Raw genomic sequence first — 17713 nt, 5'->3', positions numbered from 1 at the left:
AAATGGAGTCCAGCTACCACAGCTTTGACACCAGGCGACTGTGGAATGGACTGCGCAGCATCACTGACTACAAGAAGGTCAACACAGTCAGTGTTCAGCCCACTGCATCTCTTGCAGACGAGCTTAACAACTTCTATGCTCGTTTTGACGCGGACAACAGAGAGCAGATCCTCTACCCTCAGGAGGACAGTGAGGCTGCAACTTTAACTCTGAAAACAGAAGCTGTGAGGTGGACCTTTAAAAAGGTAAATCCTCACAAAGCTCCAGGACCAGACGGCATCCCAGACCGGCTACTCAGAGTGTGTGCAGGCGAGCTGGCAGAGGTGTTCACCAACATCTTCAACCTCTCCCTGAGGCAGTCAGTGGTCCCCACGTCCCTCAAAGCATCCACCATCATTCCCGTTCCCAAAAAATCAGTGGTCTCCTGTCTGAATGACTACCGTCCTGTTGCACTGACATCCGTCATCATGAAGTGCCTGGAGCGCTTGGTCAAAGGTCACATCTGCTCCTCCCTCCCTGACACACTGGACCCTCTTCAGTTTGCCTATCGGACAAACAGAGCCACAGAGGATGCCATCGCCCTGGCAATGCACACCACCCTCACTCACCTGGAGAAAGGGAATACATATGCAAGGATGCTCTTCATCGACTACAGCTCGGCATTTAACACCATCATCCCCCAAAACTTGCCACGAAGCTCGTCGACCTTGGGCTGGGAACACCGATCTGCAGATGGATTCTAAACTTCCTCACAAACAGGCCCCAGGTGGTGAGAGTTGGTAAACACACCTCCTCATCACTCATCCTAAACACAGGTACGCCACAGGGTTGTGTGCTTAGCCCCCTCCTATATTCCCTGTTCACACACGACTGTGTTGCTAAACACGTGTCCAACATCATCATCAAGTTTGCGGATGACACAACCATCGTAGGCCTCATCACAGGCAATGATGAGACGACCTATAGAGAGGAGGTGATGGCGCTGTACGAGTGGTGTCTGGAAAATAACCTGACTCTCAACATCAGCAAAACTAGAGAGATTTTAGTGGACTACCGGAAACGACCAGTCAGGGAACACCAGCCCAGCCACATCAACGGTGTCAAGGTCGAAAGGGTCAGCAGCTTCAAGTTCCTTGGAGTCAACATCACTGAGGACTTCTCCTGGACCCTTCACACAGACACTGCTATCAGGAAAGCTCGCCAGCGACTTTACTTACTGAGGAGGCTGAGGAAGTTTAGCATGAACGCCAACATCACCTACATTTTTACAGGTGTGCAATTGAGAGCTTGCTGACGAGCTGCATCACAGTTTGGTACGGAAGCTGCTCTGCCAGCAGCCGTAAATCACTACAGAGGGTGGTGAAGGCAGCAGAGCACATCACTGGCACGAGGCTTCCTGCCATTCAGGACATTTATCTCCAGCGATGCCTCCGTAAAGCACACAGCAAGGACCACAGCCACCTCAGCTCTTCTCCTTGTTACCATCTGGCAGACGTTACAGGAGCCTGTCTGCTCGGACTACAAGACTCAAAAACAGTTTTTACCACCAAGCCATACGACACCTCAACCACAACACTTAAACACACACAACACAGTCCACAGGACGCACTCAGAAGCTACACTGCAGCTTCACAAGTACTCTGTTTAATCTGCACTGGTCACTCCACTTCATTGTTATTGATATTTATGTTTAAAAAGTGCAATACTGTAATTTTCTGCTGCTCATTCCTGTGCAATATCCCATCTGCCCTCCCGTCATATTTCTTTTCAAGATTTTCTTATTTAATCACTAGTGTACATATATTTATATTTATAGATACATATATATTTAGTCATCTTTTCTCTTTTACCATGTCGCTCTAATATTTTGCTCCTTACTATTTTTCTATTTTCTTTATTATTTTCTTTTATTATATTTTCTCCTACCGTACCATGCTGCTGAGTTACTGCTGCTGTCAAACACATTTCATTGCAATGTTGACCCTGTGCTAACTTGCATATGACAAATAAAACTGAAACTGAACTGAACTGAGATCATGAGTCAGGTGACAGCGATCAGACTCCACTCGAGACTCCACTGGTCTCCATCCAGTGCTGTGGTGCAGACGAGCTCTGTGATCTGGGTCACAGTTGGAGCTTTCAGACGTAGACAGGGGTCAGAGGTGATGCTCTGTGCATCCTATCAGAGTCTGCATAAACGTTTGAGGTCCAACAGCTCGTCTGTTGGATCGGACCACACAGCCAGCCTTCACTCCCTATGTGCATCAGTGAGACGCCCGTGACCCTGGGTCACCGCTGTTCCTTCCTTGAGTCATTCTGATAGATCCCGCCCCTGCAGACCAGGAACGCCAACAGTGCTGCAGGTTTGGAGATGTTCTGACCCAAACTGCACCCAAAATCTTCTTCTAATATCAACTCTGAGGACAACATGTTCACCTGCTCTCTGCTAGATCCCGCCCACTACCAATAGCCATGATGGAGAGCAGTCGCAGCGCTAGGCCTGAGGATCCTGCATGCTGACATCCCTGCAGCACCTTACCTGGCTGTCCTCTGACCTCAGCACCGTTCAGTTATATGTTCGGCTAACAGTGAGTGACCCCCTCTATATTAAACATAATTTCTCACTTTACTGTGATGATGAAGTGAACAGCTGCAGGGAAGTGTCTGAAGTCAGAGTGAATCTCAGAAAAACCCACTTACCTCCTCTGAACGTGGAGGACGCTGGGCGGACGCTGGGCGGACGGTGTCCTGCGCGAGCGCACAGACGAAGCTGCGTCAGAGGAAACGTCTTCCTCCCCTGTGGTTAAATTATCTGCCCCGCTCTCCATTCTGCTGCCATCAACTCTCCTCACTTTCTGCTTTTCCAAGCTCTCGTCTCACATTTCTCCTCCTCTCTTATCATCTCCACTCCTCTCGGTTTTCTTTCCTCCCGTTGCTCCCTCCGGACCTCTGGCGTCACTGTTTCCATGTCCTTTCCTCTATCTATCCTTTCATATTCTCTTGTCTCACCTCCTTTGTCTTTCTTTCTGTCCCTCTCATATCTCTTCCAGATATAATTGAGCCCAAGCTGAAGTTGAAGTGAGGACAGCTGCATCTTTGCTGTGTCTTTGTATTGTTGTTTCAGATGTAAACGTGGACTCTGAACAGGCTCAGACCTTGATCAGGTCAGACAGCTGAATAAGGGGAAACATCTGGAGCTGTAGAGTCTCTGAAAACATGCAGAGGGGTGTAATGAATGCAGATTAGGGGCTTTAGAGATGAAGATGAAGAAGATGAAGAGCCCTTTATATGGGTGAGTGGTGATGATGAGCCTGGCCATCAGCTGCAGCGTGATTGTGTCTGATTAAGTGAATCATGCAGTCTCTGAATCATCAGCACAAAGAGGAAACAAACAAGCTGTATTTAAACCACACGACCGTATACGGATGCTTTTCAAAGTAAAACATTACAATAAATCCAACATTAAAGTGACCACACAGAGACTCTAACTGCTGCTTTTTAGATTCCACAGTAAGTGCATCTAAACACCATTAAAAGTTGAATACATGCAACACTTTATTTACAACTACAGTATTTCATTTTAAGCTAATTAAAAGAGTTAACTTGAACTAAAATGTTATCCATGACGCTGAGCTGCACATGTTCAGATGTTCACTGGGAGTCCATCAGAGTCCCAGAGGCTGAGATGGTTTGAAGATGTGCAGAGGAGGGAGGGTAGAGGATTAAGGTGGAGCTGCAGGGAGGAGGAAGGAGTGAAGGAGGACATGAAGAGGGCTGGTGAGACAGAGGAGGATGCTGGGATAGCTAAAGGAGAAGAACTGAAATTTTATAACAGGATGTTATAAAGTTATAAATGTTATCATTTTTAACAGAGTGTTATAAGTTAGTGAAATGCACCCTGGGAGTTGTAGTTGTTCACAGGATTTTTAATTAGAGATTTTCTAAAACACTGAGCTTCGTGCTTGTCTGGTGAGGTGATGTAACGTACAAGTTAAAGGAAGTTTCATTGTTTGAGGGTCAAAGCAAGTTTTGGTAAACTTAAATTCTGCCCTGGGTCCCAACCTGATCAGCCTAACACCAAACTCCTCCATCAGAGTGAACCTAACAGAGTTTGACTCAGACAAACTCTCAAGTTGCTTCTGTTGCATTATAATCACAGCTGCTGCTTCTGTGGGCTTTGCTCTGCACATTTCCATCTATGGGAGGATGAACTCTCAGCTCAGTGGCTGCTGTGTAAACTGAGTCTGACAGCAGCCTCTGGGTCTTTCTGCAGGTCTCTGTCCAGCATCAGCTTCACTTACAACACCTGACAGTGTAACACTACCAGCTGCTCACTAAAGTATTCTCTCATATCAGATCACATACCTGTTACAGCGCCGCCTCTCTTGCTGCTTAATGACTGCCTTACTTTGTAAGACACCAGAGCTGCTGTCAGTTTATCACTTTTTGTGTCTGTGAACACAACATTTCATCCAAACTCAAAGTTTACCAACCCATCTATCCACCCACCCACCCGCCCATCCATCTGCACATCCATCTACAAATTAGGGTTGTGCGATATGACCAAAATCTCATATCCCGATATAAGACATTTATTATCCCGACAACAATACATATCACAAAAACTTTACATTTTCTGTAAAGTTTGTGAATCTCGGGTTATTTACCGTAATTGTCGGGCTATAAGCCGCTACTTTTTGCACAAGCTTTGAACCCTGCGGCTTTTAGTCAGGTGCGGCTTTTCTATGGATTGTCCATGATTTTTGTCATATCGTAAGACGATTTGTTTTGTTTGTCCCGCTGTCGTACGGCACTACGTTGCCTGGCGGAAGGGCATGTGATCAGACACACAGCATCGGGGTTCAAGAGTGGTATGTTGGTCACATGTCCATCCGCCAGGCAACATAGTGCCGTACAAAGTAGCGCAAAAAACAAACTTCAAAGTAGCGCTACGCGCTCAGCGGGAGGCGTGGATGATGAGCGGCGATAAACTTGCGAAAAGTACTTATTTAACTCTGTTACTTTTTCTGTCTCAGTAACTTTACCTTACTGGGTTACTTTGTCAGATTCTGTGTTGCTGAGTTTGACCTAAATATTCTGTTATAGGTTGCACATGAATTTTGCAACTTTTAGGAATAAAGTATATCATCACTGCTTTGCTAACACACCCCTCCACCCTGACCTCCACTCTGTGCTGATTTTGTGATTCTGGGGAGCTTTGCTGTCCCATGTTTCAAATGTGATGAATGATGACTGACTGAGGGACACCGCCCTATCGTGCCTCTTTGACTCTCCAGATCTTCAAAATAAGCTTCATGCTTTATTCAGTGAGACCTGAAAGCAGTGACTGAGACCATGAACTCATCAGGATGATGTTCACTGAGCTCAGAGATCAGGGGAGTGGGAGGCTCAATCGCTCAAAGACTTCTATACAATCAGACAGCCAGAGGAGTCGCCCCCTGCTGGCCATCAGAGAAATTGCCACTATAAGACAACTGTGCAGTGGATGGCGACCTACATGCATGTTTCATGTGTTCAGGTTATGGCTGCACTGGACTGATGTAGTGCAGACAGAGGAAAAGGTAGCAGGTAAAGTGGGCTTGGCCTTTATTGGAGGTGACCTCAGGTTGGCCCGAGAACTTGATGGATGGACCACATATCTACATTTGCTGTGGACTGCTGCAAGTACATCAGTTGCTCGCAAAGGACAATTTGACTTCATTCATGTTTCTACTGACATGACAGGAGCTGCCCCGTGCTGGGCATCAGGAGGAACGCAGGTTTAAGGCGCTTCAGTCTGCAGACCCACAAGCTTTGCCCATTTTTTCCGCCTCTGGTGGCGGCGCTCCGAGAATGCAAACAGAGAGTTTGTTTAGAGGAGATAACAATATTTAAATTTTATAATCAGGTTTGCAGCTGCTTGTATGAGCTGAATCATTACAGCTCTAATTCGCTGCACACGCTAAAGTATTCTCACTGCGCCTCGAGTCTGCAAACAGTTAACAAGTTCTCGAGTACACACACTCACACACACACCGTATTCACAAAAACTCTGTCACGCTTAGCCTTTCCCTCCAATCAATTTGCGACACTCTTGTCTGAAACGTACTTTAATGTTCCAGGGCTCTTTCTTCTTGCCACTGCTGTTTAACACACTTCTATATGATCCTCTTATCCCCCCACCCCCGTCGTCTTTTATCAGCATGGAGCATTCGAGCTTCTCTCGCTGCACATCTTCACATCATGCAGTCAGACTCCTGATGACAGGTGATTGGACTGCAAGCCGGCCCCTCCCCCCACACGCCTGTCCTGCACGCGTGCAAAGGAGCGGCCACAGATTAATGTTGTGTTTGGTGACGTCGTGTTAGAGGAAATAAGGGAAACTTTACACAACACCTGCACCAGTGTCCTCTGTGTGTCTGTGTGTGTGCACCGTGTTTACATGACTTTGTGAGGACCAAAAATTGCTACTATAGTTGCAACTTATGGGGACAAAGTGTTCGTCCTCACGAGTCTGAAGACATTTTTGAGACTCAAAATGTGGTTTCAGTGTCAGGGTTACAGGTAGGTTAGGATTATGGTTAGGGTTAGACATTCATTTTTGATGTTTAGGGTAAGCAGCTAAGGAAAGGGTTATGTCATTTAGATGTCCTCACTAAGATATGAAGACAAGTGTGTGTGTGTGTGTGTGTGTGTGTGTGTGTGTGTGTGTGTGTGCGTGCGTGCGTGCGTGCGTGCATGTGTGTGTGTGTGTGTGTGTGTGTGTGAAAGAGAGTTTGTGAAAGAGCGTGTGAGTGTGTTAGGAACAGAAAGTGCTTTTGAAGCTGTGTTGGTTGCAGCACTCCTGCGTTGACCGTGTTGTTTGGACTCGTGTTAATCTGAGAGAGCAGAAGCCAATTTACAGAGCCGTGAGTCTATTTCACAGATGTTTGACCACACACACACACTAACATACACACACACACACACACACAGAAAGAAAGTGTAAATGACGCTGTATCGCTCAGGGCGTCTGACATTTAAACACTCCTCAGAAACGTGTGAGACCGAGACGGAGAGCCATGCACAGCTTTAATGGAGTCCTGCTAACATGCTGACAGAGAGTGAAAAACACATTTTTAATACATCGATTCATTTAAGTGCATCTTTTCATGAAATCCTTTATCGATGGCATCCAAAAACATCCTTTCCATGTTTTATTTTTTGGTGCTGGCTCATTGCATGAGGATAAAGAAGATAACTGCAGGGATCCTGTGGTGATGATAACTGAGTCATCAGCAGCCGTGATATCAACAGCGAGGAGGTTCTTTGGAACGTATGAAGGAGAAGACTGAACACACACATCCAACAGTTTCACTCAGTGACTGCAGGGCGTCTGAACCTCACAAGCAGCTTTCAGCACCTTACATGACCCTGGTAGATTTAGTGCCTGAGCCTAACCGCTTCGCTGTTCTCATTTCATCCTTCAAACATTCCTGATGAGCAACTATGCGTTACATATGCCTCAAGAAAAACCAATACTTTACCAAAATCAGTTTATTGAAACTCATTTAAAATTTTTGCCATTTGCACTTCAGGGCATCTGAGAAGCCCAGGTGGTACCAACAGTCATGTGACACATGATACAAAACTAGGATAGGTCCTAAAAACTCCCTGAAAAGCCTTTCAGTTATTCAAAATGCTGCAGCAAGAGCAGATTTCTCCTATATTGGCTTCCCTTCATTGGCTCCCTGTTAAATCCAGAATTCAAAATCCTGCTCCTCACATACAAGGTGCTGAATAATCAGGCTCCGTTTTATTTTAATGACCTTATAGTACCACATAACCCCATTAGAGCGCTTTGCTTTGCTCTCACACTGCAGGCCTACTTGTTGTTCCTAGAATTTTTAAAAGTAGAATGGAACCAGCTTGCAGTTTGGATTCAGGAGACAGACACTATCTCTACTTTTAAGATTAGGCTTCAAACTTTCCTTTTTAATAAAGCATATAGTTAGGACAGGATCAGGTGACCCTGAATCCTCCCTTAGTTATGTTGCAATAGGTGTAGGCTGCTGGGGGATTCCCATGATGCATTGAGTGTTTCTTCTTCACTCAGTATGTGTTTATACATCTCTGCATTTAATCATTAGTTATTATTAATCTCTGGCTCTCTTCCACAGTGTGTCTTTGTCCTGTCTTCCTTCTCTCTCCCCAATCGGTCGCAGCAGATGGCCGCCCCTCCCTGAGCCTGGTACTGCTGAAGGTTTCTTCCTGTTAAATGGAAGTTTTTCCTTCTCAATGTCACCAAAGTGCTTGCTCATAGTCTGATTGTTGGGTTTTCTCTGTATTATTATAGTGTCTTTATCTCACAACAGAAAGCATCTAGAGGTGACTGCTGTTGTGATTTGGTGCTGTATAAATAAAGTTTAATTATGTTAATAGAGGTGAGGATAAGTGAGATTCATATACCAGGACATGTGAGTATATTTCATTATCCTGCCATGGTCTCACTCTGGATGTTTTATAGTTAGAAACAACACGTAACTCTGCCACTGATCTCACATAACACTATGATTACACACACACAGCAGCACTCTCCACAAAGAGATGTGCTAATCAGAGCTTTTTATTGGCCACTAAACGAGCCACACCACCCACACCTGTGTGCTTTAAACAAAAGACTGCATGACGTTCCAAATCTGTGAATACTTTAAACTTTCCACGGCAGACGTTTCCACAGAGGTGCAGTGAAAAGCAACAGAAACGTAACAGCGGGAAAAAACTTGAAACTCTCCAAAAAATACTTATGAGCAATTTTGCAGCATTTTTTCTGCATTTAATAAACTTAATATTTCATAATTTCATTAAGAGTAATCTGCAGGTTAATCAATAATGAAAATATAATAATTAGCTGCAGCCCTGAGCACATTTCCACCTCCACACTGATCCATGTGGGATGTCAACGATATGTGACAGCCTGTAATGAAAAGGAGCAGAGGTTATCTCTCTGCCCTCTGAATAATGAGCGCAGTATGTAGAGGCACAAACGCATTTTGGACGGAAAATAGGTTTTTATGAAAGAGCTGCTTCAGCTGCACGCTCTCTCACACGTCTGTAATTACAAAGACGCATTCATTCACGCACTCACAGATGGAGCGAGTGGCCCGAGTTTAATCAGCCCCTCCTCCACCCACACCAACCTAGATGAGTGTGTGTCCGTTGCTTCAGTCTGCTCCCACAAACATACACACACACGCACACACAAACACACACACACAGTGGCGTTACCTGAGATGATGGAGGCATGTCTGAATTCCTCAGAGAAGTGGATCGGCTCGTATGGAGACGTCTCGTAAAACTCCTCCCCTGAGGAACAGAAAACAGAAACATGTTCAGTGTACAGTCCCAACCGTCTGTATCTACTCGCGCACGACCTTCAAAGGTCTCCTGTCTGTGCATGAAAACGTTTCTCAACCTCCAGAGCCAAAAACCCAAACCTGCAGTTCCTCTAACGACCAGCGCAGGCAGCAGTGAGTCCTCATGGACTCCCATGTTAACTCACCTGTTTAAATTGTATTGTGGTAACTTTGGTAAATCATCTGAACATTTGACCTGGTGTCAGTGTCAGACAAAATACTCACGATAGCCTTTAGTTTCACACAGAGAAGCAGAAGTGCTGTGGTTTAATGATACTGTATATATATTAAAAATACACAATAAACTTAACAGAAATGTTTGTATTAAGAAACATAAGTCCGCATGTATGATGAGCCTCTGAAGGTCTGACCTGAAGTATTTTACATTCAAACCAGAGTTTTACTGGAAGCAGTAACCATCAGAAATCACTGTGAGCAACAAAAACCACCACAGAGTGCCTTCTTACAGCTCATGGTGTTCCACAGGGCTCTGTCATTGATGTCAGTCAAAGAGGCTACGCCCCTTTGACTGACAGGTGGATGGTGACACAAGCAGCTGTAGCTGCTAGCTGTCTACTAGGACTCACCTGAACTCGACCTCTGGTCTGTGTTTGTGCTTTTGGAGCCTTTTGGAGCCTTTTTAATGACATCATGTGACCAATAATATGGCTGCTGTGAAGTTACTGTACTAACTTCACAGGCAGGGATAGCTCAGTAGGTAGAGTGGTAGCCCCATGATCAGAAGGTCGGGGGTTCGATTCCCCTGAACAGCTACCCTAAGGTACCCCTGAGCAAGGTACCGTACCCTACACACTGCTCCCCGGGCGCCCAATGGCTGCCCACTGCTTCACTGAGTGAATGGGTTAAATGCAGAGAGGAATTTCCCTACGGGGATCAATAAAGTTCTCCTTCTAACAGAGCATCCACAAAGGCAGAGCTTCAATTTAGATGGTTTTTTTTTTATACAATTAGGGGATGCAGACTATTAACCACACAAATATAGTCCAAAAAACCCAAAATGGCGACGGCTGAAACACTAAAACCTATGTGCAAAATTGCGTGCCTTTTTTTTAACACTGAGCCTGTTAAACATAAAAAAAAGCATGATCATTTGTCTCCTTTTTGAACATTGTGTTGTTTCAAGAATGAAAGAGAAATTTAATGTGAGAATTTGTTGTGGGAACAGTAAAAAAAGCTCCTATATGACAGTTATTTTCTCTTCTCGATCTTATCCCCAGTAATTTTTTCCTTTATGGGACTTCCACGCTGAGCCGAACCCGACTGTCATCCTTTCTCATGTTTCTAATTTTATTGGAGCTTTACCGCTAAAGGTTTCTGTTTGTCAGAGAACGCCGTGTTCACACGTCTAAAATGAAGCGAGGACGACAGACAAAAGAAACAGAGCGCTACAGAGAAGCCAGGCCTGCAGCACTGAGTCACACACTCAAACAGGAAAAGAGCTGGATCCGGATCATTCTGGAAACTTATCATCACTGCAGCTCATTTAAATCAGACAGAAAACAAACATGGCTGATTACAAAGCAATCTACATATCACGCTTCCGAGAACATTCAGAGCAATTCAGCAGCAGTTTCAGTCCACAGGAGCACAGAAAACTGTTGACAGCAGCTTTGGTGTACCTGATCTTCTGGAATATAAACAATTTAAGGCTTAAACAAGCTACTGTGACATCATTCCACTTCTTGTTTCAGCTCTACAGCCGTTCACGCAGTCATCGTGCAGTGAAGCATGTGTGGAGCGTAGAGAAGCTTACAAGAATAAAAATAAATTATGTAAAAATAAAGTTGTGACTGATGTGACTCACACTGAAGTTTCTGAATTCAAAAATAAAGAATGAAGATGATGGACATCTTTGCTTTTTCTTCAGATGGTTTGAGCCGTCTTTTGGGAATACCCACAGAATTGGTAACCTGACAGCAGATGGACCGCTTGACAGAGGCACATCTGAACTCTTTCTTGGAAACTGACTGAAAACTACTGAGCACTGCGTCACTATGGTCAGCAGGTAATTGGATGAAACATCTGTCTCTCACAAATCAGTCACCTGGAACTGTTGAAAAGTTTTTTCTGGAGAAAACTATTTGCTGCTGTTCTCTACTCTCAGAAATCTGAAGGAACAGATGTAGTCGATACTGTCATGGTCCGCGGCCCGGCGTCCGAGGTGCTGATGGGATGCCCACTCCCGTGGGCGTGGCTGCTAACTCCACACCTGCATCCCATCCCGGGCGATCACCAGGTGGACTATTTAATCCTGCCCAGCCTGCTGCTCCACGCCAGTCCGTAGTCGTCCTTCTGCGGTAACGTACACCTGCGGGAAAGCCCTTATGTAAACCTATCACTAACACTAACACTAACTCTGCCTTGTATACTCAGATCACAGCTCGGCGTGTTTGAGCCACCAGCCTGTCCACCTGCCTGTCCGGAATTTGGATCAAAATCAGCCCCAGCCGCCTCGACCTTTCTGAAGCTTCTCCCCACGGACCCTCACCCCTCCCTCCGGTTCCCTCGGCCCCGCTATCATCGTAAGACGCGTACTCTACTTCCCTTCGTATGCTGCCGTTTTCCCACACCCCAATAATCCTTTTTTCCTTTTTCTGTTTCAGCCTCCCACAGTCCCGCTCTCGGCGTTCCTGCGCGATTCACCTCCCGGTCCCTCGGTTTTTCTGGTTCCGTGCGTTTTTTCCCTTCTACCCTCCCAGGACACCCTCAGTTATAATAAAGTTTATTTTTTGTTCTCTCGTACCGCTGTGTGTGTGTGTTCTGCTCCTGGGTCCAGCTTGTGCATATGTATCATGACAGATACATATGCAAGGATGCTCTTCAACGACTACAGCTCGGCATTTAACACCATCATCCCCTCAAAACTTGCCACGAAGCTCGTCGACCTTGGGCTGGGAACACCGATTTGCAGATGGATTCTAAACTTCCTCACAAACAGGCCCCAGGTGGTGAGAGTTGGTAAACACACCTCCTCATCACTCATCCTAAACACAGGTACGCCACAGGGTTGTGTGCTTAGCCCCCTCCTATATTCCCTGTTCACACATGACTGTGTTGCTAAACACGTGTCCAACATCATCATCAAGTTTGCAGATGACACAACCATCGTAGGCCTCATCACAGGCAATGATGAGACGACCTATAGAGAGGAGGTGATGGCGCTGTACGAGTGGTGTCTGGAAAATAACCTGACTCTCAACATCAGCAAAACTAGAGAGATTTTAGTGGACTACCGGAAACAACCAGTCAGGGAACACCAGCCCAGCCACATCAACGGTGTCAAGGTCGAAAGGGTCAGCAGCTTCAAGTTCCTTGGAGTCAACATCACTGAGGACTTCTCCTGGACCCTTCACACAGACACTGCTATCAGGAAAGCTCGCCAGCGGCTTTACTTACTGAGGAGGCTGAGGAAGTTTAGCATGAACGCCAACATCACCTACATTTTTACAGGTGTGCAATTGAGAGCTTGCTGACGAGCTGCATCACAGTTTGGTACGGAAGCTGCTCTGCCAGCAGCCGTAAATCACTACAGAGGGTGTTGAAGGCAGCAGAGCACATCACTGGCACGAGGCTTCCTGCCATTCAGGACATTTATCTCCAGCGATGCCTCCGTAAAGCACACAGCAAGGACCACAGCCACCTCAGCTCTTCTCCTTGTTACCATCTGGCAGACGTTACAGGAGCCTGTCTGCTCGGACTGCAAGACTCAAAAACAGTTTCTACCATCAAGCCATACGACACCTCAACCACAACACTTAAACACACACAACACAGTCCACAGGACGCACTCAGAAGCTACACTGCAGCTTCACAAGTACTCTGTTTAATCTGCACTGGTCACTCCACTTCATTGTTATTGATATTTATGTTTAAAAAGTGCAATACTGTAATTTTCTGCTGCTCATTCCTGTGCAATATCCCATCTGCCCCCCGTCATATTTCTTTTCAAGATTTTCTTATTTAATCACTAGTGTACATATATTAATATTTATAGATACATATATATTTAGTCATCTTTTCTCTTTTACCACGTCTCTCTAATATTTTGCTCTTTACTATTTTTCTATTTATTTATTTTTTATTACTTTATTTTATTTTATTTTATTATATTTTCTTCTACTGTACCATGCTGCTGAGTGACTGCTGCTCGTCAAACACATTTCATTGCAATGTTGACCCTGTGCTAACTTGCATATGACAAATAAAACTGAAAACTGAACAAAAACCTGTAGGTGTTCCTCAAGGGTCCGTTCTCGGGCCTCTTTATCTCCATGCTTGTTGCTTCATAAAGTCTCCTAACATCAGAGCTGAAGATATGACTGATATGGTATATGATATGGTGAAAATCTATATATGTGTTGTATATACATGGACAAACTAAAACACAACAATAAGATTCTGTACTCTCTACATCACAAAACTCTGTTTAACCCTTACATACTGTTCAGGTCAGACACATTTTGACCTTTGACAGCAGTAAAATACCCTAAATTTTATTATTTCAACCTGAAGTTTGATCACCTTTCTCATAGTGATCTAAAGGTCATATACATATATAGAGGTTATATACATTGAGCCTGTTCCGAATTGAAATTGACCAGTGTTTACCGAGACGTATTTTAGATCCACCCGTCTGAGTCAAATCAAGGAAAACAGTGATTTGGAATCTTTAATCTTGAGACCGGCACCAGCTGGACACGACCATGGTTACATTCTGCTGCGATATGAAACCCATTACTTCCTGTGGCTTGTGCTTCATATGAAAGGTTTACAGCTGCAGTGCAGATGGACACTCGTATGCCGTGACCATGGCGTGTTGTGGCAGACATTTTTGAGTGTAAAAGCACGCAGTACCCATAAAGACCACGGCTAAGGAAATGACAGAGCAGAGCGTTACAGGCCGCATTCGTCCCCTGTGCACCTGCAAACACAAGCACCGTGAGGAGTCACCTGAGCTGCCATTTCAGTGAGTGCAGGAAACACCAGTCAATCTCCCATCACTGCTCTGAGTGCTCAGGAAGCAGTTCGCAGCCAGTGTAAGTGAAAAGTGTTGATTAATGTTAAAGGAATATTGGTAATTATAGCTGGTGGTCATTAGGGTGTTTTGATAATGTAACAGTGAGGATATATATCTATTTATATCTACTGCTATGCTATGCTGATGATATTCAAATCTACCTCCACCTGACTGGGGATGTTTCATCTTCACTACATCCTCTGTTTGATTGTCTGAGCGATGTCAAAGACTGGTTATCACGTAACTTTCTTACTTTAAATGAAAAGAAGACAGAAATTATTGTTTTTGATAGAAATATGCCTCTGGGACAACTGACTGGCACATTCGGGCCTGTTGCTAACCACCTCACTGATGCTGCTAGGAATCTTGGAGTTTTCATGGATAGTTCCTTCAAACTAGATAAACAGGTCTCTACTGTGGTAAAAACCAGCTTTCACCAACTACGCCTAATTTCTAAGGCTAAACCTTACATACCACACAAAGATCTGGAGAAACTCATTCATGCTTTCATCACTTCAAGACTGGATTATTGTAATTCTCTCTACTTGGGCCTACAATCTTCTCTTCTTCAGCGTTTGCAGCTGGTTCAAAATGCCGCAGCACGTCTCTTGACCGGCACTAGAAAGTACGATTCTATCACCCCTGTTCTGGCAAATTTACACTGGCTTCCTATTAAATACCGAATTGATTTTAAAATTTTATTGTCTACTTATAAAATTCTAAACAATATGGCACCTGACTACCTAGCTGATCTCCTCTGTCTGTATAGCCCTCAGAGAGCACTAAGATCATTGGGCCAACTGCTCTTAGTGCAACCTAGGTCTCGGCTGAAGACCAGAGGAGACCGTGCCTTTGCCGCTGCTGCACCCAGGTTATGGAATACTCTTCCTCTTCATATTTGCGCATCAGATTCCATTCAGTCTTTTAAATCACGTTTAAAAACGTATTTGTTTAACCTGGCATTCAAGGCGAATTAGGGTAATTTACATCTGGCTTTGCATTTAGATTATGTAATTATTTTATATTTTATTTATATCTGTAATTTATATTTTATATTGTGATTTTTATCTGTATCATGATTTTACTGGAAAGCACTTTGGTGTACTTCGGTCTTTAAAAATGTGCTATATAAAAAAATTTTGATTGATTGATTTTGATATTTTGTAACAATGCTTTTAATGGTTATATAATAAATCCCAGCAGATCCAGGGTGTTGTTGCAACTATCAGTGAAATATGCTGAAGTGATTTTTGCTAACACAGGACCTGATATTGTTATTGAAACATGAATCATCAGTTAAAAAAGCCAGGCCTTCGTCAGGAACTGGAATTATTGTTTTTTTATCACTAAACAACAAATTAGAATCAAAAGGTCACTCACTCAAAGTCCAATACACAAAAATCTACACATCAGAGCTGCAGGTGAGCCGATTCATTTAACATCCACTTGAAGTGAAACGGTCCTCCTTCCCCCTTTAGAGCAGAGCAGGAGTGACAGGATTCCTGTCTCAGCCACATATGGAAATAATTTGTGGAATCGTTTATTTTCAGCAGGCGAGACGGTTTTAATTGTGTCTTCACAGGTCTGAGGAAAAAATCACTCAGACAGCTGCAGCTCGTCCACACGGCTGCTGCCAAAGTCATCAAACACACCAAGAAATTGGATCTATCCTTAAATAACTGCGTGTCACAGCACACATTCAAAATCCCTTCACCTCTTCATGCAGAGGCCCCCTCCTCTGCATGAAGAAGCAGGTCGCCCAGGAGAGGTCCGCTCAAGGTGAAGTGAATTTTATCTGCTGAAGCTCTCAGCTCCATTAACCTCTTCAGGCCCAGCAATGAAGTGGCCGTCTACGAGCACCGTCTCAGAAAATGATCGAAGATTTTTTTTTTTTAAATAAGTTTGGCAGATTCCTCAATAATATCACTGAGAATATTTTAGGCCTTTTTAGGCTGAAAGGTGCTGTCTGAGTAGGTGCAGGTACAGCTAACAGCTGATCATGGAGTCTGTCGACCAGCAAAAACCAAAGGAGACTTTCTTGTTTCCACTAAAGCTGATAAAGTTTTTATTGTTTTTTATGGAATGAGCTTTCCCCACCTCACTCCTCTCTCAGTAGTGTCTATACAACCTTCTCAAACTGTCATTTAGATTTTTGTGTGACTCATCCTCCTAGGACACTGTGCACCACTGCACAGCCGGATCCTGGAAAGACAGAGTTTCCCACAGAGATCATCGAGTTTTACATCTGTTTTCATTCCTGAGTTTCTGCATTTGTGAGAATGCTCGGTCTCTCCTGACACGTCACTCCCATGTGCCATGTTTCAGCTGCTGTGAGAGCTTTGAGCAAAACCAGTATCTTTTCCTAAAACTAACGGAGCCATTTTTCATGCCTAACCCTTACTTGCAACAGAACATCCAAAACATGAATGGCACAAACAACCATGTGTGAAGGCTAACCCAGCGATGATCTACGTAAAATTATACTCTCACAGTTACTTTGCATAACTTTCAGATAAATTTACTTCCTGCCATAACTCTGCATCTGCCGTACATCTTTAATTTGCTGTAATGTTGGATAAAAAAATTGGAATTAAAGAAAAAACTTGAGACTTTCTCTGAAGGGACTCCTGTTTCCTTTACAACATCATGACCAGTGCTGTGGTTGTGCTGTGCAGGGTCCATCAGAGATTCCCGTCATACTGTTGGTACAAACTGTCACAGGCTGGGTCTCCGACCCAGCACTTTGAGTTTTCTTTGTATTGTTCTTATTTTTTGAGATGTTGTTAGTTTTGTGTTATTTCCTATTTGCCTTTAGTTTAGGCAGTTATTGTTCCTGGGTTTTCTATGTTTGAGTTCTTGCATTATTCATCACGTATTTGGTATGTTAAGTTTGTATTGTCATGTCTAGTTTTAGTGTTTCCTGTTTTATTCTGACAGTGTCATGTGTTCTTTGGTCATTGTATTTAGTTTCACTCCTCCTGGTCCTGTCATTAGATTCATGTCAGTCAGCTGTTTCCTCATGTGTCTCCACTTCCCCTGATCACCTCATGTGTGTATTTAAGCCTTCTGTTTTCTGCATGTCATGGTCGGGTCGTCTGTTTATCTTACCAGAGTTACAGTTACAGTCATAGTCTTCGCCTGTTTTTCCACCATAGTCATAGTTACAGTCTTTGTCATAGTATGTCATAGTCTTTGTTTCTTAGTGGGGTTTTTTGTCAGTTTGCTTTAGGTTCCTGGTTTTAGCCCTGCAATCATCCAAATAAAGGATCGCTTTCTGTTT

General features: G+C 44.1%; 1 protein-coding gene across 1 annotated transcript in view; it reads right to left on the bottom strand.

Annotated features, from left to right (window-relative positions):
• The window catches only part of gfra2b (GDNF family receptor alpha 2b), a 159340-nt gene that overhangs the window by 63190 nt on the left and 78437 nt on the right, over positions 1 to 17713 (bottom strand). The window contains exon 3 of the mRNA XM_080861663.1: positions 9268 to 9345. Within this exon, the coding sequence (XP_080717789.1) occupies positions 9268 to 9345 (78 nt within the window). The remainder of the gene's footprint in view (positions 1 to 9267; positions 9346 to 17713) is intronic.

The sequence above is a fragment of the Rhamphochromis sp. 'chilingali' genome (assembly GCF_963969265.1).
Source record: "Rhamphochromis sp. 'chilingali' genome assembly, chromosome: 2".
NCBI classification, from domain to species: domain Eukaryota; kingdom Metazoa; phylum Chordata; class Actinopteri; order Cichliformes; family Cichlidae; genus Rhamphochromis; species Rhamphochromis sp. 'chilingali'.
The sequence above is the reverse complement of the archived record's forward strand: the minus strand, read 5'-3'. Positions and strand labels throughout refer to the sequence as shown.